At 32.4% G+C, this 21,703-nt stretch overlaps 1 protein-coding gene across 4 annotated transcripts in view; it reads left to right on the forward strand.

Moving 5' to 3' along the window:
- Nucleotides 1-21,703, forward strand: part of LOC126889923 (E3 ubiquitin-protein ligase MYCBP2) — a 743,799-nt gene that overhangs the window by 641,167 nt on the left and 80,929 nt on the right. For 3 of the 4 annotated variants that reach the window (XM_050658657.1, XM_050658658.1, XM_050658659.1), the window contains exons 39-44: nucleotides 299-467; nucleotides 2,483-2,693; nucleotides 3,963-4,137; nucleotides 11,181-11,390; nucleotides 15,393-15,713; nucleotides 19,876-19,993. In XM_050658657.1, the coding sequence (XP_050514614.1) occupies nucleotides 299-467; nucleotides 2,483-2,693; nucleotides 3,963-4,137; nucleotides 11,181-11,390; nucleotides 15,393-15,713; nucleotides 19,876-19,993 (1,204 nt within the window). The remainder of the gene's footprint in view (nucleotides 1-298; nucleotides 468-2,482; nucleotides 2,694-3,962; nucleotides 4,138-11,180; nucleotides 11,391-15,392; nucleotides 15,714-19,875; nucleotides 19,994-21,703) is intronic. The other variant, XM_050658660.1, reaches the window with a different exon arrangement.

Raw genomic sequence — 21,703 nt, forward strand, 5'->3', positions numbered from 1 at the left:
AATAAAACAGAAGATTTATTTAACAAAAAACACTCTAAACATGTTCATTTTCCTTAATTTTATTACTTTTTGTTTAATTTACTTTTATTGGCGAAATTATTGAAACTGTCAGGCATTTCGGTTAAAAGATGTTTCGGTTAAAAAGGTTTCGTTTAACGGAGGTTTTGAAGCGTAGTCAACAAGTCATATTATTTTATGTGGAATTAGAAATCTGTGAAATTGATTTTTTAAAAAATGTGTGTGTTTTTTTTTTAAATATATCTTTTGTTTCTATTGTTTCTTTCTTGTTCTTTTCCAGCCACTTTCTGAAATATCTATTAGCGACGATTTGGATATTACTAAAGGAATGAGATTCCACCGTTCAGTATCAATGGGAACTAATGGGATTCCTTGGTCAAAATCTGGTTACGATGGAAGAATTATTATGATGAGAAAAAGAAACAACAGTAGTTGCGAAATTGCTAGTGGTAATGTGTTTTCAGTATTTACTTTTTAATTCTAGTTAATGAAAAAAAAACATTAAATCATTGATTATGTTTTTCAATAATAATTGACTAGTAGACCAGGACGCATCTGTAAAAATATTAGTACATTTGGATGTTGAGAGGTAACTCATATTTTTTTGCAGAAATTGCTTGAAAATAACTCATATAATAATAATTGAGTTATCCTCCCACTCAAAAAGGTCCGGAACATTGTTTAAATAATCAAAATGTCAAAAAATGAAGGAGAAATTCGATTTCTTTCTTCGTTTTTTGATTATAACTTTAAAAGTATTCACTTCTGAGAAAAGTTGCGAAATTAAATTTCCTACAATATAGGATTAGTTAAAATTTTTAAAAATTATCACCCTTATTGCAAAATAGCGATAATGGCGACAAAACCATAAAAAACACGTATTCGCATTTTCCATTTTTCATCCATTTATGCTACACTTAGTACCTTTATGTTTTAAACAGAAAAACTTTATGATATAATAAAACAATGCTGTAAATTTCATTAAGATCGGTTCAATAGATTTTGCAAAATAAATTTTGCAATCCAGCTTTCGCAAAAAAATTCATTTTTTCAAAATATTCAGAACTGAAAATAAAGCAGCTAGCAAGTTGAATTTTTTTTAACGTATAGAAGAATGTTGTACCTTTCATTTTAAATTTGCAAAATTAAAATCGGTTAACTACCACGACGTCAGGAATTTTTATAAATAAACATTAATTTTTGGTGCTACGCGCAGGACAGCGGATACGTTTGCTCTGATTGGGCATTCCAATGACCTTTGATAATATAATGATTGATAAATTTTAATTTTTACTACTTTTCGATATAAATAAATAAATTTGTTTATTGCAAAATAAAAACACATACTTTGTCCTTTGAAATAACACTGTTTTTAGCAAAAACTTTCTTTGTTCATATATTTTAACTTTTTATATAAGAATAAAAGTTTATTATCTTTAAACATATGCAACTGTTTAAACAATATTTCACAAGCAATAATCAAATTAGTTTGATTTTTGTGGAATTAAAATATTAAAATACAACAAAATATAGAGTAAGAAAATAATATATTAGATAAAGATTGGAAGAAATTTTGGTGGAAATCAACTTGTGTGAATCGAAAACCGCTGTCCTGCGCGTAGCACCAAAAATTAATGTTTATTTAAAATATTCCTGACAACGTGGTAGTTAACCGATTTTAATTTTGCAAATTACAAATGAAAGGTACAGTAATCTTCTATATGTAAAAAAATTCAACTTGCTATCTTTTTTATTTTCAGTCCTGCAACATTTTGAAAAAATGATTTTTTTTTGCGAAAGCTGGATTTGCAAAATTTATTTTGCAAAATCTGTTGAAACGATCTTAATGGACTTTTTAGTATTGTTTTATTATATCATAACGTTTTTCTGTGTAAAATATCAACGTTCTACGAGTAGCATAAATGGTTGAAAACCGTAAAATGCGAATACTTGTTTTTTATGTTTTTTTTTCGCAATTATTACTATTTTGCAACAATGGTGACAATTTTTAAAATTATTAACCAATCCTATATTGTAGGAAATTTAATTATGCAATTTTTCTCGGAAGTGGATACTTTTAAGGTTATAATCAAAAAACGAAGAAAAAAGTCGAATTTTTCCTTAATTTTTTAACATTTTGATTATTTAAACAATGTTCCGCACCTTTTTGAGTGGGAGGACAACTTAATACAGATAATTCCAAGCAATTTCTGCAAAAAAATATGAGTCACCTCTCAACGTCCGTCTCAAAACAGATGCGCCCTGGACTATAGGGAAATCACTAAATTTTATTTTTTAGTCACACAGATAGAACGTAAAAAATGAAAAAATTGAATTCTGGGAGTGAGAGCCTTTTGCCTATATTAACGGGGGTTACTTTGAGGTATATTCTTGCTAAACAAAGATGTATAACCGCATGCAGCATTTTTCATAATGAATTCCCTAATATCTTTTTCTTTTGTAGAAGGAGGCTCTTCGCTTCTCTGTAATCCTTCATACGCCCTTCAGAAATTAATTCCAAAAAGAGACAATCCAGTTTCAGCAATTGTGAGAACTGACACAAACAACGAAGTTGACAACGAAGGTTTAGCCTTATTAGAACGACCAGTACTGCAGTTTTTATTGCAACAACATGATTTAGAATCTCTTCATCTGTCTATGAAACAGGCATTACGGTAATTGATTACATACTATTTAAATGTTTATAATTTTTGTGTACAGTATTTCTCATGATCATCTTTCAGTGCGTCACAGTTTTTCGATTTCTTTCTAACGCATTAAATTGTATGTGACAGAAAAAAAGGCACGTCGGTGATTACATTTCGTCGGTGACATTTTTATAACATTTATTCGAGTTATTCTAGTTGTCGATAGATGGCGCCATAATAAAAAATTTTTTTTTAATTAGATAATAATATTACACATATAATCTGTATAATTTATAAGACTATACAAATCAAAGAAAATACCATTTTATAAATGCAAGAAACACATTTGATTTGTTTTTATTCCAAATTGAAAATAAAATGTGACAACTGTCAGATTTAACTAAAATGTCATGTTAGAATAAATGTCATAAATGTGTATTATCACGGACTTACCCTTTTTCCTATCATTTGTTACGCACTGAAAAATGATCATTAAAAGGACAATACAGTACAGATGCAATATTCGTCATAAAGCAAATTATGGGAAATCACCAAAGTATAATAGCCCATTATTTCTGTGTCTGACTGACTTGAGGAAAGCATTTGACAGAGTAAGTCTCGAATATGTAATCCACCTTCTGTATAATAGAGAAGTTCTGCTAAATATAAAAACTATTGAAATCATCTACCAAAAACCATAACAAGAAAATGAACGTCAGAATAGAACTGACAGCCTATCGAAATAGGCAGCGGAATAAGACAATATTTGTTGTCTTATTTAAGTTGGTTGTTAACCTCTCACCTGATCACAACCGTGTGCTAATTCCGAGCAAGGATGACATACATCCACATGTGATACATTTTTAATCTTAAGACATCGACTTATTGTCGATTACTATACAGCTCATAATGTAGCAATAATGTTATTTTGATGTTTTACACCTATTCAAGTGGCTAGTTTCAATTACTTGTACACTGGACGTTTACACTGAGGATGGTCAGTTTGACCGAAAACGTTTTGTACAACCACTCCCTTGTGGATGAATTTTAAAAATTTTTTAATAAATTTATAATATACCTATATACAACAGAAGTGTTTACTTCATTCTACGTTGTCTTAACAAAGCTATACAGCCAACTACAGGGTTTACCCTTTTAATGTTTTAAGACAATATTTATGTTATGAAGTATTTTGATAGTTACTGAACTAGAAATTTTACTTTGTAGCCCCACAATATTTTATCTCTTAACTTAGATAAAGGAATAAGCAAATATTAAATTAATTATATTTTTTAGAAAAGCCATGTGCAGAGTATATGCCATGCAAGCATTAAATTGGTTACTAAGATCAGTGACACAGCCTATATGTCTGCACGATCTTTTGTGGTGGTTTGTCACCTCATTGACGCCTGTTGAAATAGAAACAGAACCTGAAGATGATAACCATTTACCTAGAAGGGAAGATGAATTGGTAAGTTTTCTTGTAATAATTATCAGCACATATATAATATAATTCGCTGTAAAACGAAATTAAGAGGTATTTTATATTTCAGTTTGTTCAGAGAGCATAGGCGTAACCAGGATGAGCGTAAGGGGGGTTACAACTATCTGAAAGGGGGGATTACAACTGCTGGAAGGTCTCTGAGGGCTATGGTGTTAAGCGTATAGAGCTCAAAGTGCATCCCAATGGGGGGGTTATAACCCCCAAAACCCCCCTGGTTACGCCTATGTCAGAGAGGACCATAAACGTCTGCTTGTAGGTAGTGGGGTGACGTCCATATAAGATATTATAAACATTGGAAAAGTCTAGGGATATTTTTGTGACATCTTAAAATTAATAAACATAAATTCACGTGGTCCTTTAATTTCAATTGAATTTGTACAGTTGCTCATCCTGCAGGCTTTTGTGAGAAAAACAAAACGGCAAAAGAGGTTTTATACCGCAGTTAATATTCTGATAGTTTCGATTTTGTTCATGCTATAATAGACCGGTCTACTTAGAGACTCAAAAATAGGAGTGAGGTTACAATAATTACCATCAAGCTGAAAATTTGCAGGATTGTTTAAAATACCATCATAAATGAAATCTAAAAAGTCCTCATAAATCCGAGCCGAGCTAAAAAATTTACGCGGGGTCAAAGGTCACCAAATATGGTTTCTAGCGATTTTCAGCGAAACGGTAAGTTTTATCATAAAATTAGTTTCAACAAAAAATGTAGATTAGATAATTATCTATAAAAAATATCTTAATTACTTTTTTTCGTAAGAGCCACCGTTTTTGAGATACAACGATTCAAAGAGTTGAAAGAGTTATAATCGTCATAATAAATATGTATTAGTACACCACGTATATACATCACTGAAGCTGTAATACAAGTAAACATAATATTCTATCGGTCAACCGGTCAACTTAACTTATATTACACATAAAATTATAAGATATTATAAATATGATCATGTTTCTACTATACAGCTTGCGTTCTACCAAGGGATGCAATGTATAAGGTGTATTATATTACAGTACCAACAAAAAAATCTTTACAAAGTGAATGTAACACGAAAATAATAAGAATTATTATTTCAAATTTACAGCTTATTCCCAACAAAAATAGTAAATTGATATGACAAAGTATTAACTTATAATAATTCTTCTTACTTGGGCGTCTTATTCAATTTATAAAGATGGGTTTTGTCGGAATAAACACGTTCTGTCGGTACGTCGGCTAATCTAATCACCCTACCTATTCTTTTCTCAAAAGGGTTTGAACATAATAATGAAAGCCAACTTTCTAGGCAAAATGTTTATTGCTAAGTACTAATAAACATTTCAATATACAATAAACTTTATGCAAATTTAGTTTGTTTACTATTATGCAAATAACACCGTTATCTTCCGTTCAGGTAGATGACACTCTCGAGGTATTAATTAGTCTTGAGTCTAGTACTACTCCGGAGTAAAAATACGTGTTAAACCTAATATATTACTTGAATGTGCTGAAGTTTTTAAAAAAACTAATTCAACTCCACAAGAAGTTATTTCCAACAGAATTAGCTTTCTTCTCTCTATGCATGGAGCGCCTAAAAAAACTACGTGCTTAGATAAGTTTCGATATGCATGTTTCTTTAAAAATACTCAAAATAAAAAACAATTGCAGTTATCTTGTCTTTCTCCAACCTCAGCGGCTGCTCATCAACATATTTTTCGGGTATATTACCAAGTTCAAGTGTGGCTTGGTTATCAGCTAGATCCAAAAGACTGGGGATGGAAATTAGTCGACAGTTCATTAGAACCAATTCAAACTGTATTCCCACCTGCGCCGCAAAAACTCCTAAACACAATTATTTGCAACTGTAAAAAGGGATGTAGCGCTAAATGTGGTTGCAAAAAAGTTGTACTATTTTGTTCGGTAGCATGCACTAATTGTCAAAACCGGTCGTGCTCCAATGTTGAATCACCAACACAACTTTGGTATCCGCGGAAAGTTAAACCTTTGGATTCAGAATTTCCTATCTGATAGGTATTTCCGAGTTCGTGTTGGGGAAGCATATTCATCTGATAAACCTGTCAAGAGCGGAGTTCCACAAGGATCGGTACTTGGACCACTTCTCTTCTGTGTCTATACAAGCGATCTTCCACTCATTATATCTAGTAAGGTTTCCATTTACGCTGATGATACCAAGTTGTACGTTAATCCTATTGTTAACCAACATGTTCTTCAACATGATCTCGATACAATATTGAAGTGGTCCTTGGAATGGTTACTTCCTCTTAACATTGAGAAATGCGTTGTACTACACATTGGCAAGAACAACCCGTCACTACCGTACTTTATAAATAGCCATCCCTTAAGCTCGGTAACCTCCCACAACGACCTCGGAGTGATAATTAACAATAACTTAAATTGGTCGGAGCATATTGTGTCGGTGTGTAAACGTGCAAACTCGAAACTATTTCTGATACGTAAGTGTTTTACACGTATTTCTTTAAATTCCATGTGCAAACTTTATTCAATATACGTCAGACCTACTCTTGAGTTTGCAGGACCGGTTTGGAATCCAGATCTCGCTCGTGACAAGGTATTAATCGAAAATGTGCAGCGTAAAGCTACAAGACTCACATTCGGCCGCGTAAGACCTTGTTATGAAGATAGACTCACCATGGCTCATCTAACGACTTTCGAGCGTCGACGTCTTCGAGGTGATCTAATTTTGTGCTTCCGAATTCTGAAATACAACTTTGGAAACCTAAATACCATGTTTACCATAAACCGAGATGATAGATTAAGAGGCCACCAATACAAATTAAAGAAGGAGCAGGCAATAGCACGGTCCAGAGTAAACTTCGTGCCTAACAGGATATTTAATATTTGGAATAATTTAGATCGAGACACCATATCAGCAACTACAGTGAATACGTTTAAAAACAGACTGGATACGACAATATTTCATACATAAAAATTGCACGATGTTAAATTTTCTATGGATATTTTACTAATATCTCTTATTTTATGTAACTGTCAGTAGTTATTTTACATAGTTATTTTTCTTTGTTTTTGGGCATAATAGGAGCTTGCTCCTCTGCCCTTACTTGTTATGTAATAATAATAATAATAATAATAATAATAACAATTGAGGATTCATTTGATTCTATCGAGGAGCCATGCGATGTGTCATTATTGACACCTTATTGCACCTTGCACCCAGGATGAACAAGAAGAAGAAAAACAAAAAGAAGAAGAAGAACAAGGAGAAGAGGAAGTAGAAGTATTAGAAAATTATGAACCAGTTGGATAAATTTCCCTTTTTTTAATTTATACTGCTTTTTATAACTTTTATCATTTTTAACCCTTGCCAATACAATTATTCAATAGCTTCAAATTAAACAGAATTATAACAGATCCGTGGAATAGGTCTACTAGGGAAACCACGTTAAAAAAACGCGCTAAGTACACTACCTCAAAGGTGGTGTGGAAACGTGTGCGCATATTATGACGATTAAAACTTGTTAATCGTTGTATCTCAAAAACGGTGGCTCTTAGGAAAAAAAGTAATAAGACATTTTTTATAGATAATTATCTAATCTATATTTTTTGTTAGAACTAATTTTGTGATAAAACTTACCGTTTCGCTGAAAATCGCTAGAAACTATACTTTATGACCTTTGACCCCGCCTAAATTTTTTAGCTCGGGTCGGATTTATGAGGACTTTTTAGATTTAATTTATGATGGTATTTTGAACAATCCTGACAATTTTCAGCTTGATGGTAATTTTCGCAACCTCGGATGTGTAAGTTGACCGGAGTATAAAGTTCTTGTTTACTTGTGAACTTGTTTACTTGTTTACTTGTGAACATTGAAAGTGAATTGAAAATATTGGTTTTATCATGGAATATCATTTAACTTTAGATGAGATAAATAGGACTGTAGGCCTTCTTCAATGTGGCATTCTTGTTATTATTAACATTTTAACAAATTTTGCTGTATAATCAATATTACTATCCCTGTTTTTAAACCAGGAGGAATCAACTCAAAAGACAGATTTACATCCAATAATGTCACTAGAAAAATCACCAGATTCATCTTCTTTTTTGGTTGATCATGTCGACCTTCGACGGTAATCCATAAAAATATTATATTATACTAACACATAATAACTGTTACAAAAATAACTGTTTTTTTGTATAAATGCAGGCTAAAAATCTAATAATTAAAAGAATAATGCAGGAAACACAAAAATCGTCAATAGTTTCAAAATTTCATAAGTGGAGTAAACTTGCCTGCGGTTAGACCAATTAGAAACAAGCATTGCGGCGAAGTATCGTAATCACTAATAATCGAAAGAATAAAATTAAATCTAAGAATAAAAACGAGGCATAATCACTAAAAATCGATTTAATCGATTATTATTTATTCAAAACAATTATTAAACAAGAAATTACGTCTCTTTCTAAGAATATCCCTAGATTTTTCCGATGTCTGTAGTAAGGGTTGGATTAATGAATAGTTTAAAATTAAGGATGGAAATTATTGAAATCATACAGCGATAATAGAATAGATATTATTTTTGTATGTGAAAAATTGAACAAATAATATTATTGTTAAAAAGGAATAGTTGGTCAACGCAATGAATAAATTGATTCTAATTGAGACAGTCACCAGATGTCACCACCATTTCTGTCAGGGTCACGCGTAACTACGATAAATCCAAAATGCATAGACACCAAGTTGGATACGACCCTATTCATAACACACCAACTCGCATACAGTCGGAAAAATGAAAGAATACCCATGAACGAACATATAAAACACGCTGTATTTTCCTGTCACCGTGTCACAAAGAAAATTGTCCAGTGCAAGTACATGTAACAATAATTATTACATGTACTTGCGCTGGTCAATTATTTGTGTGGCACGGTGACAGGAAAATACAGCGTGTTTTATATGTTCGTTCATGGGTATTCTTTCATTTTTCCTACTGTATACACGTTGAACACCGCAATGTATATCTTACCTTTAAAACCCGATTTCAGTTAAACCCGAATTTACTAGGAAAAACTAGTTTTAACTATGCGCTTTAGACAATTCTAGTTTTAACTAGTCAAAACTAGATTTGACTGCTACATTCAGTTAAAACTAGAAATCCCAAACGGATTTAATTTAGAGTAGTTTATACTAGTTCAAAGTAGCTTTTTTTGGAATTGCTGGCGAATATCAGTTAAAATTGTTGCAAGAGACAAAAGTAGGTCGGTATTACAGCTTGTTCTGGGTAGTGTTAATGACGAAGGCGGCCGGTCGGTAGCAAAGTAGTATGTGAAACTGTTGATTGTTTTGCATCGTTTTTATTGGTTATTACACCATTGAGTATTATTCACCATTAGTGATAATATCGAAGATCAGATTGAGAGCAGAGATTTAAGAACATGTTTTGGAAATTATTTTAAAAATGGAAGAGACTGAAAAGAAAGAAAGTCACTACAATGTTGTGATCAAAAGCATATAGGTATAATAAATTAATGGTCAAAGTACAAGATGCGGAACTGTCTGCCAAGAAAACACCATTACAAAATCGAAGACTAAAATGATTTAGAATTGTTGAAGCTGGCGAAATAAAAAAGTTAGTTTCTAATATTTTTGGCATAATTGAAGCTGTTGCTATTTTTCATTAAAATCAGGATAGGTTGAAAGTTGAAGACTGAAACCGCCAGGAAATAGGCAAACTTTTTATTCATATGATCAATACTTTTATATGTACCAATGTGTGAAATCTGCCAACGGAAGAAGAGTAAAAATATAAAAACGAAGAGAGGTCTTGTGTCCAAACCTGTATTGCATTCAGAAATGAATAGTCGCTGTCAGGTAAAAATTTGATCGATATGCAATCACAAGAGAATCGCATATAAACTACTCTAAATGAAATCCGTTCACGATTTCTAGTTTTAACTGAATTTAGCAGTCAAATCTAGTTTTGACTAGTTAAAACTAGAATTGTCTAAAGCGCTTAGTTAAAACTAGTTTTTCCTAGTAAATTCGGGTTTTAACTGAAATCGGGTTTTAACGGTAACATATATAATATACTACATTCGCTCTCGCGAGATTTTTTTTGACACTGACGTTAGTAATTTCTTTTTTGAAAAATTCAGTTGTCAGAAGTGACTGGAAATTACTACAAAACCAACGCACCTGCTCATATCCAATATTATTAATAGTAAACAGACATAAAAATAACATAAACCTTACGCCAATCAATATTTATTTATTTAAACCATTATAATGTATTGATAGCAAATGAGAAAATTATTTATTGTACAAAATAAAAATATTTTGTAGAAATAAACTTCACAAAATTTTATGAGATTAGTAGACACTCCCACTATTTCTAATAATTCTTCTTTTTTTAATGAACGATTAAGTTGATTTGAGTTGATTTTAGCAGTTAATAGTGTGAGGTAGGAATTTTTGTGTTGTACGTTTCCTATTCCGAATGTCTCAAAAGAAATCTCGCGAGAGCGAATGTAGTATATTACGGCTCTCTGGGCCGACTTAGCCGTGATCCATACAGTATAGCAGTCACTGCCAAGCAAATGTGATTCGCGCGGCCCTGTAATTAAAATAAGCGTGAATCGTATGTAATTCGCGCGGCGTTCAACGTGTTACGAAAAATAAATATATGGAAGAATGTATTTAGAAATTGATTTAATAATGTCATGCTGCTATACATTCCTACATATAATAGCATGATATCGTTAATTTAATTTCTAAATATATTCTTCCATATATTTATTTTTCTTAATATGTATATGCGAGTTGGTGTGTTATGAATAGGGTTGTATCCAACTTGGTGTCTATGCATTTTGGATTTATCGTAGTTACGCGTGACATTGCAACCCTGACATCTGGTGGCTGTCTCAATTAGAATCAAACAAACTTATTCATTGCGTTGACCAACTTTTCTTTTTAAACAATGATAATACAAACATAAAATAATGTAGTTTATATTTTTAACTTACTTTTTAGGAACTCAATATCTGTGAACACCCTTTATCGGATATTACCATTGCTGGGGAAGCTGTGCATCCATTACCTAGTATCTTCCACGCTCTTCTACAAACTATCGCCGATTTGATGGTATTGCTGCCAATGAGCTCAGCTTTGCAACAAATCGCAGTCAGATGTTGGGGTATACGGTTTGCTACATCGGACCATTCGTTCCTCCATAGATCTCAAGTTAGTAAAGCATAATATTGACTTATAGGAAAAACACAGATACATTTCCCAAACCCTTTTTTTTCAGTGCGTCACAGATTATCGAATTCTCTCTAACGTATTACCTACAGTTGAAAGTGACAGAAAAAACGTACCTCTGTGATTATTATATTGAACTTAGAAAATTATATGTATTCTTTGACGGGCATTTGCATATTAAAACGACTTATTATACTTACAGATGTATAATTGGTTGGCGATTACAATATTCTAAATAGATAACCAATCAATGACGCGAATAATGACAATTGTAAAATGACAATTGTAATTTCTAGGTTAGTATTTTTCAGCGACGGAAATGCAAATATTTTATGTCATTGGTATATTCAGACATTGTATGGTGAAATTTGATTTTATGTTTATTTATTTTTACATTAAAATATTTTAAATAATATTCTGGATAATATTTGTATACATATTGATGTTTATAAATATAAATATAAATATAAATATAAATATAAATATAAATATTCTGACAACTGTTAGATTTAACTAAAATGTCATGTAATGATTTGAGATATTTTTAAAATCATATATTATTATGACGTCAAAATAGGGCTTTTCATTCACAGTCATTTGTTTCGAGCTTCTGTCATGTGTCACATAATATTAATATATCTACGTCATACGTTATTGATATATACCAATGATACAAACCAAAGACGTATGGCGTAGATATATTAATATTATGTGACACATGACAGAAGCTCGAAACAAACGACAGTCGATGAAAAGCAATATTAATGACGCACTGAAAAAAGGGTTTGGGATCATCTGTACTTTATTTTTTTGTATTTGAACGTACACACTACATGGTTCAAGTATCGTAGATTCTAGCGAAGTGTCGCATTTAAATCAAAGCGAACACGAACGAACGAACGAAGGAACGAATTCGTAGGTGTTCGCTTGGTCATTCGTTCGCTACAAAGTACCAGTATAATTTATCAGTCAACGGTAGAACCATTTACATTGAAGCAAACGTTCGCATTCGTTGATGATCGGGAGTGCATATTGCTCGCAGATGTATTTAAGATGGGCCAGTCACACATTGTGTTTAAGTTTATTTTCGTGTTTCTTGTCGTGCTTCTTGTTGGGTAAATTTTAATACAATAATAGCTTATAAAATGCAATGTGTGTTCTGTAAGGAAAAAAATATGTCATATTCATAAATATAAGTATAAATTTTGATACGACTTCAATAATTTCATTTTGTCCTGTCGCTATTCTATAATTATTTAATTAAAAAAATTTGATTTTAATAATTAAAATAAAATAAAAATTATTTCCAGACGCAAAAATAATTTGTCCAGGTATTTTTTATTATTTTGTTGAAAATTTTGATGACAAATTTTATTTATTAATATTTTATTTAAATCTGGCATTATCAACTAAAGTTTGAGATAAATAAATCCGTCCAAATGTCTAGCAATTATAAATTCATATTTCTTCTTCTTCTTAAGATGCCGTGCATTTCTGCGTAGGCGTCCACCGTACATTGTCTTGTTTATAAAATATTACTGTTTTTAGCCGCATTGCAATGCATTTCATAGCCGTGGATTCTTGTCCACTGGCGGTGGCGATTACGCAGCCATGACATCTTTTCCCAGACTCCTCTTACCCTTTATCTTTCCGTCGAGTATCAGTTGCTGAAAAGTGCATCGTTCCCCTCGTAATATGTGCCCCAAGTATGTAGTCTTCTTAAGGCCGATGCCACATTATGCGTTTTGAACGGATGCGGTGAAAACGCATCCGTTTCCAACGCAACCGGACCGACCTGTCACACTATGCGTTTAGTCTTGTGCAGTTTGTAAGCGCGTACCGATGACTCAAAACGCATCTGTTTCCAACGCAACCGGACCGATCTGTCACACGATGCGTTTTCACCGGATGCGGCGGAAACGCATCCGGTCAAAACGCATAATGTGGCATCGGCCTAAGGCGCATTTAAATCAAAGCGAACACGAACGAACGAACGAATTCGTTCGTTAACTTTATTGTATTTGTACAGCGAATCGAGCACGACCGAACGAATTCGTTCGCATTCGCACATGTTCCAACCGATGTCGGTAAGTGAGCGAATCATCAAAAGAAATCGTTGTTCAATGTGGACAGTGGATAGACGGTAGCGAACGAATTCGTTTAGAAGTACTGATTTAATTTATTTACAAACATTAGTTTGAGAGGGTTGTTTATTGTGTAGTTGTGAAAACATAATTTTGCAATATGGAATATGCCTATGAAACCCAAAATCGAAGCTATATAAAATAATAAACAGAAAAACTGATGCTTGTTTTATTTCTATAGGAATGGGTTGTGATGTCTCTGAACTAAAAAAATGAATTAGCTTCTGGCATCATTTAGACGAGAAAGACAAAAAGAGGGTTCGAAGTGGTTTGCTTTTAAAAACCTAATGTTTTTATTGGATAAATTTCAACCCAGAAACACTAATGAGGTAACCAAATCAAATTAATTGCTAAAATTAATTAAAAGCAAATTTATTTTGATACACCAATTTTACAATTTATTATTTGAAAATAATATAGTCATAATATCAAGAGCAAGTAACTTTTTCGAGGAAGAAGCTGGTTCTTTATTACATATGTTATTTTCTAAGCTCCCTCAAACAGCGTATAATACCTGCTACCTGCTATTTTTGTAAGCTATTATTGTATTAAAATTTACCCATCAAGAAACACGAAAATAAACTTAAACACAATGTGTGACTGGCACTGGCCCATCAGCCCATCTTAAAAACATCTGCGGGCAATATGAACTCCGGATCATCAACGAATGCGAACGTTCGCTTCAATGTAAATGGCCCTACGTTGTAGCGAACGAATGACCAAGTGAACACCTACGAATTCGTTCTTTCGTTCGTTCGTTCGTGTTCGCTTTGATTTAAATGCGCCTTTACAAAGTTTCCTATCCTGTAAACCCGCTCTTCTTAGTACTTAAACATTTCTAACTCTGTCCGTCCATGATATTCTAAGCATTCGACGTAGGCACCACATTTCAAACACTTCAAATTTGTTAATGGAACTAGTCTTTAACGTCCATGCTTCCATTCCGCACAAGAGCACAGGTCAAACGTAACACTTTTTAGCATATAAATTACTTTGACAAAATATTTGTACTCATATTTCTAATAATGACAAAAGTAATGACAAAACAAAATTATCTTAAAATAATTTTGAATTTAATATATTACCTGTAATGTGCTTCGAACTAATGAACGCAATCTGTATCAGCAGCCAAGTAGCAGGTATTATACGCTGTTTGAGGGAGCATAGAGAATAATATATTAAAGAACCAGCTTTCTTAAAATTCTTCCTCGACAAAGTTGCTTGCTCTTGGCAACTCTTGGTATTATGACTATATCATGTTCAAATAATAAATTGTAAAATTGATGTATCAAAATAAATTTGCTTTTAATTAATTTTTGCAATTAATTTGATTTGCTTATCTCATTAGTCTTTCTGGGTAGAAATTTATCCAATAAAAACATTTTATATAATAAGGCATATAAATGCTAAAACAAGCATCAGTTTTTCTGTTTATTATTTTATATAGCTTCGATTTCGGGTTTCATAGGCATTTTTCATTTCTATATAACTCAACTAATTGAAGTATCTTTTCATTGGTCCATTCCATATTGAAAAATTCTGTTTTTTCGACTAAATTCCACTCCCCCCTCAAGTGAGGAAATAAACGGACGTAGGCTTCTCAACTAGTCATAGCAGGTGACGTAGTAGTCATTGATGACGTCATAGGGCCACTGTGAGCAATAATTTTAAATGGGACCTTATGGCAAGTGATATCTCGTTTGAAAGGTCTCCTAATCGGCTTTGCAACGATGTATTAAGCGTTCATGTTTTTTTATTTTTTTTTTAGTTATTACTCAACAAATATTTGTTACAACTCAACGCTCGGTTTTCTTTAAATAATGGACATTTAATTTTCCAGGTATTTAGTAATATAAGCAAAATCTTGTCAAGAAGCGAAGAGATGGAAGATTTTACAGTGTCCATGCACGAAAGTCACCAAAGCGCAATATACCAGGTTACATCAGTGGTCGAATGTTTAAAAGATTTGACATCCACATTAGAAATCAAGGCATCCAGTAGACAAGCGATGGTTGGTAGTTTGACTGACAATTCCACTGAAACTTTCTGGGAGTCTGGAGATGAAGATAGAAACAAAACGAAAAGTTTGACCATTATATGTCCTCAGGGCCATCATCCAGTTTTAATATGCGTACATATCGACAATTGCAGAGACTTAGGTGTAAGTATTTTATACAAATAACTACTTTACGTAGTAACATCAAATTTACAAACTAAAGTAGTATTAGTGATTTGTCTCTTGCTATTTTGACCACACGTGTCTCCCCTATTCTGTTTATGTGGATATTCCATTCTTTTTTTTTTCATTTAGTGTTTATTCGTTTTTATACACTCTACATTACACTGTCTTCTAATGTCTTTACTCCTATTTCGATCTCTCAGCATATTTCCTGTAATTCTTCTCAGTACTCTCATCTTTGACGTTTCCAGTAGTCTTTGTGTTGTGGCTGTGTCGGGTCTTGTTTCTGATGCAATGTCATTATTGGTTTTACACAATAATGGTTGGGTATTTTTATATCAATGGTTTTACACAACACTGGTTTATAAAAGCATTCTGACAGTCTATTTGCTTTTTGTACTTGATCCCTCACTTCTTTTTTAGGTCTCCATAGCTGGACAGTGTAATTCTAAGGTACTGATGCCATCAATTTCTATATTACATCTTTGGTTCTTTGCTAATTACTATTATTTTAGTTTTCTGGTATGAGATTGTCATATTAAATTCATTTGCTCTTATGTTAAATCTGTGGACTAATCTTTGCAGACTATCTTCATCTTGAGCAATCAATATTGCGTCGTCTGCGTAACAGAGTATTTTTACTTCTGTGTTTCCTATTCTGTATCCTCTTCCTTATTGACACTTTTGATGATTTTATACATGATTAAATTAAAGAGTATAAAGCTCAATGGGGGCTCAACAATGGGGGGAAAAACTTGGGCTTAACCACTTCAATTGAATAAAAGAATTATTCAAATATATTCAATTACTACTTGAACTACCAACTTCCTATTTATATACATTTTCTGATGTTTTAAACGTTACGAGATATTTCAGGATATTTCGATGACATCTAGAATATTCTAAATTTTAATATACTTCTTCTTTTTCGTTAAGACACTTTTTCTATATGGAATAAATATTACTGAACTGTAGTAATACTGCTCTTTCCTTTATAGTTATTCGCCTTGATTAACTGGTCTATCAGAGATTCAGAGACCGACCGAATTCAATAAACTTCAGTCGGTCCCGGTTCAATCCCTAGAATCTAGGGATTTTTGCATTGTCCTCAGTCAATTGAACTATAGATTAACTTAGTTATGAGAAATCGGCCCTAGAGGAGAACAAAGTTTGTTCTCTACGAAAACGAAAATTGGAGAGATCGAAAAAAGCGTCTGTCAGTGCCTATTCAACACGAGAGGCGGAATCAGTGAGAGATCTGTTTCGTTTTCATTGTCCAAGAATGTCTGTATTTCGAAAGAAGTAGGGAACAGGACAGTGGCGGCTCGTGACCTCAGTATGCGGGTAGGCTACACATATACTTCGGGTAGGCGACAAAAAATATCCTACAATTTGTAATACATTTTGAGCCGTCTTGCAATACTAAATGTAATCTATGAGCGCAACAATGTGTAAAAATTGCTTTTGGAGCATCTACTTTAATTTTTGATTGTAATCCGTTTAAAGAGCCAGCCATTACACTTGCACCATCGTAAAATTGAGCAATTTATTTATTTTTGTAATCATATGGCTCAAGCACGTTTAAAATTAAACTATATAGAGCGTCTGCAGATCTATTCTCGCTAACATCAAAAAACCCTAAAAACATTTCTGTTACCTGACCAACTTTGTTAACAAAACGGATTGTTAAAGTACACTGTGATTTTTCGGTTATATCAGTAGTATCGTCCGCTAGTATAGAAAAAAATTGACTTTCATTAATTTCTGTTGAAATTTCATTTTTTACGTAATCGGCAAGGCAATCTATTAAATCATTTTGTATTGTTTTTGACAAACCCGTGAACACCCCTTCTATTTTTTAACATGATCCTGGATTTCCTGATCGCGTTTAACTACTAAATTAAAAATTTCTTTAAATTTACCCATGTTTGAAGAATTATGGCTCTCATCACGACCGCGAAATGCAAGTCTTGTTTTACTTCAGCATTGTACAGAATTGTAACATCAATTTCTTCAACTTCTTCAATCTTTTTCAACTTCTTCATTATATATCTTATTAGATAGAGAAATTTGTCCAGCTAAAGCACTGTCAATAGTTTGTTTATTTTTTTCTAACCGTTTTAAACCTAAGCAATTGTTTAAATGTTCTTTCGAAGATTCATGTTTTTTTACACTAGCTGATAAATTTTTCAAATCTGAATATCCCTGACTCACCCAAACATTTTGCTTCAAATTTGAGAGCAACAGACAAGGCCAACAGAAAAGTGAATTTTTAAAATAACTTCCGCTTAGCCATTTATGATTTTCATACCATATTGTTTTAAACGATCTCGAAAATGGTCGATTGTCTTTTGTCTTATCTGTGGATAAAATTGTTAAATTTTGTAAAGGCCGGCCCATTGAAATAATTTCTGATCTTTCTTGATTTTGGCGCCTTGAAAAAGGCGTCTCGATCAAACTGCATATTACATCGTTTAAAATATTCATATTCGATGACTAAAGTTTTTCCACCAATAAAACTAACACACCTACGTTTCAACAACGTCAAATATTACTTATTTTATTTATGTATCAAATAATAATTTACTCTTCGAATAAATTGATAAGTTAACAATTAACCTCGCTTTAAATTTTTAATTATCTATATAATCTAATAACACAATTCGTCAGTTTAACTTTAAATTATCCAAATTGTATTGAAACACAATAAAAATATAATGGACGACTGACAAATAACTATTAGTTAGTGAATTATTACTAAATTAATATAAAATTAAAATGCCCTTCAATAGACCGATCTCAAATTTACCTGTTTATTATTCAGTTTTCATAAACAAATTTAAATTGTTCTACCTAGTTTTATTCATTACTTAACCTACTAATAACAGCCAAAATCAAAAAACAATTATTTAAAACAGTTTCACAAGACACAAGAGAAGCAACTGATAAAATTTTGTAGGTCCGGCTATAAGACTCTGTGCCTATCCGCCCTTTCAAATTCGTAGAATACGGTCGCTACCAGCAGGCCTGCTCGCGTAAACAGAGAGAGATCGCACGTCAATTCGGTGTTGGCGTCGTTCTATTTCAGGCTACGTTTTCAAGTGCCTGACCAAGGAAGAATATAGAATCTTATACAGTACTACTGATACTACAAGAAGCGTACAGTAATTATAACTACGGAGAAAATTTTTTGGATATTTTTAAAAATAATTTGGATAATTTTTGCTATTTTATTGTAGGTATTGTGTCAAAATTTATAAATTACAATTTTGAAATAAGTAATTTATATTAATAATTTATATTATTGTACTACATTTGAAGAGGGTAGGCGGCGCCTACCTTGCCTACCCCGACGGGCCGCCCCTGGAAGAGGATGGGGAGTAGGAATTATTACTCATGGTTGGCTTAGGTAATGATTTAAAATTGAGGGTGAAAATTATAGGAATGATACACCGAAAAATATATTATTTTTCGCACGTGAAAACTTGAACAAATGGTAAATTTTAAAACAATTTACTTTTTTAAACAATTATCATCTGAAATAAACAAAAAATATCTAAAACATTTATTGGAAAAATCCTTTGTAAAAAGTATAAAAACTGTTATTAAAATCTCTTTAAGGGCTACACCACAACAGAACGTATTCGATGTTCTTACAAAATCATCATCAGTCTTATATTAAACAGGTTGAATGCTAGCTGAGCCAACAAAGAAATACCAGGGTGAAATCCCTTTAAATGGTAACTAAGTACCATCAAATTATCGTAATGTAATCAACTCAATTTACATCCCACGTGATGGGAAGGTCATAATAGGCCTAAGGGCATAATTCTTTATTATTTATATCCATCCATGGAGTTTTAAACAAATATACACTTTTAATTTAACTATATACCATTTAAAAATTTAAAGGGTTTTCACCCTGGTATTTCTTTGGTGGCTCAGCTAGCATTCAACCTGTTTAATATAACACTGATGATGATTTTGTAAGAAAATCGAAAACGATCTGTTGTGATGTAGCCCTCAAAGGGAAAGTTCCCGTAGTTGCAGCCAACTACGGAAAAATTCTTTCTTTTCTTTGTGGATTTTTTTTAATATCTGTATCAAAAATGTTTATAAGTTGAATGTATATATGCCATTTCAGAATAAAATATCATCTATAACTTTTTATTCTGGACAACATACCGACGAACTCGTTAAATTGAGAACAGTGGAGGTCGAAACTAGATTATTGGGTGGGTGGGTGAGTTGCCCACTTACAGGTGAGGTTCCTTAACAATTAACAAGCTTTCTTTATTTTCTTTTATGTGTTTTGTTTAGTTAAAAAAAATCGTTTCTAGATATTGCTAGTAATATTATTTTATTGGTGTGCAATTGCTTTTACATGTAGCTAGAAAACAAATTCTTGAAATATTTTTTGAATTTAGGTTTGATTTCATGCATTCTCCAGCTTTTGTGTATCCGAGACTTAAAAATGGCTGTCACGTAATAGTTTGTCTTAAGTTTTAATTCATAGATCTTATCCTTGACGCAGTACTTTTATTTTAAAAATTCTAAGGTGGTATGACATGACAATGAAATAACCGTATGACAAATTTTCTTTTCATCATCAGCAACAGCTATTCCATCCATCGTCTGATGTAATGCTTACTTCGGTGTGCCTATTTACTTCTGTTCGTTATTTTTTTTGCATCCGTATGTACTCTTAGTCTCTATTTATCAATTTGCTTCGTCCAACGGTTATATTTCATTCGTCATATGTGTCCTGCCCAGTTCCATTTTAACATGGCAATCTTTTGAATTACATCTGTTACTTTTGATCGTCTTCTTATTTCTTCATTGAATTTTCGATCGCTGACTAGCGATGACTAGAGCTGACTAGAACTGAAGTTCGTGGACTATGTTGTTGTTAAAAGCTCATGTTTCAGTTTCATATATCAAATCCGGCAATACGTGCTGATCGAAAGTTTATTTAGTCTTTAAAGTGTTTGGTGAGTTTGATTTAAACACTGTTTGTAATCTTCCAAATGCTGTCCATGCTAAATGCTAAGTAACATATTTTATTTAAATCAGACTTTAGGTTGAGCCCGTTGAGCTTTGATAGTTCGAATTGTTTCCACTTACACAAGGTGTTTCATTAAAAATGTCTTGAGTTGTAGATTCTAGACTTCAAAATATTAAGATTGAACCCAAATCACTTAAATAAAATGTGGCTCCTTACTGAGTTACAGGGTGTTTTATTTAGAATTTTAAAAACTATTTTTGCTCCCTATTTTAAAACTATTCGACGTATTCTTTTCATACTTGACAGAAAGTGTAGATACTATTATGAAATTATCTAAAAAAAAAAAAACGTTTCCGGCTATTACCAGAGACGTACCAGAGACGTGAATGGTTGACCCTTTTACCAAATTCTACGCCACTGGCGGAATTGCCATTTTAGCGCAATTGTTTTATTCTCCCCTACTCTATGTAAATAACGTACTATTCATTCTTAACGATAAAGTCATTAGTTTTCGAGATATTTGAAGTTTAACATGTAACGGCACAGATATTTTGATTAATGTATTGTGCCGCTTAATTTTAAACTTCAAATATCTCGAAAACTAAAGATTTTATCGTTAAAACTGGAATATTTGGGTCACATTACCAGAGGAGAAAAATATGAGTTGCTGAGAATTATTATGCAAGGAAGGATCCAAGGAAGAAGAAGCATAGGAAGAAGACGCATGTCCTGGCAGAGGAACCTTAGAGAATGGTTTAACTGTAGTTCATTACAACTATTCAGAGCAGCAGCCAACAAAGTGACCATAGCCATTATGATATCCAACCTCCGATAGGAGAGGGAACTTTAAGAAGAAGAAGAATATTATTATTCATTCATATCATCGCAGGAAAGAAGCGCAATAGATAACAAAAACGTGAATCACATAATAACGATAAAATATAAATGCGGTTTTAAAATAAATATG

Source organism: Diabrotica virgifera, chromosome 8 (genome assembly GCF_917563875.1).
Source record: "Diabrotica virgifera virgifera chromosome 8, PGI_DIABVI_V3a".
NCBI classification, from domain to species: Eukaryota; Metazoa; Arthropoda; class Insecta; order Coleoptera; family Chrysomelidae; genus Diabrotica; species Diabrotica virgifera.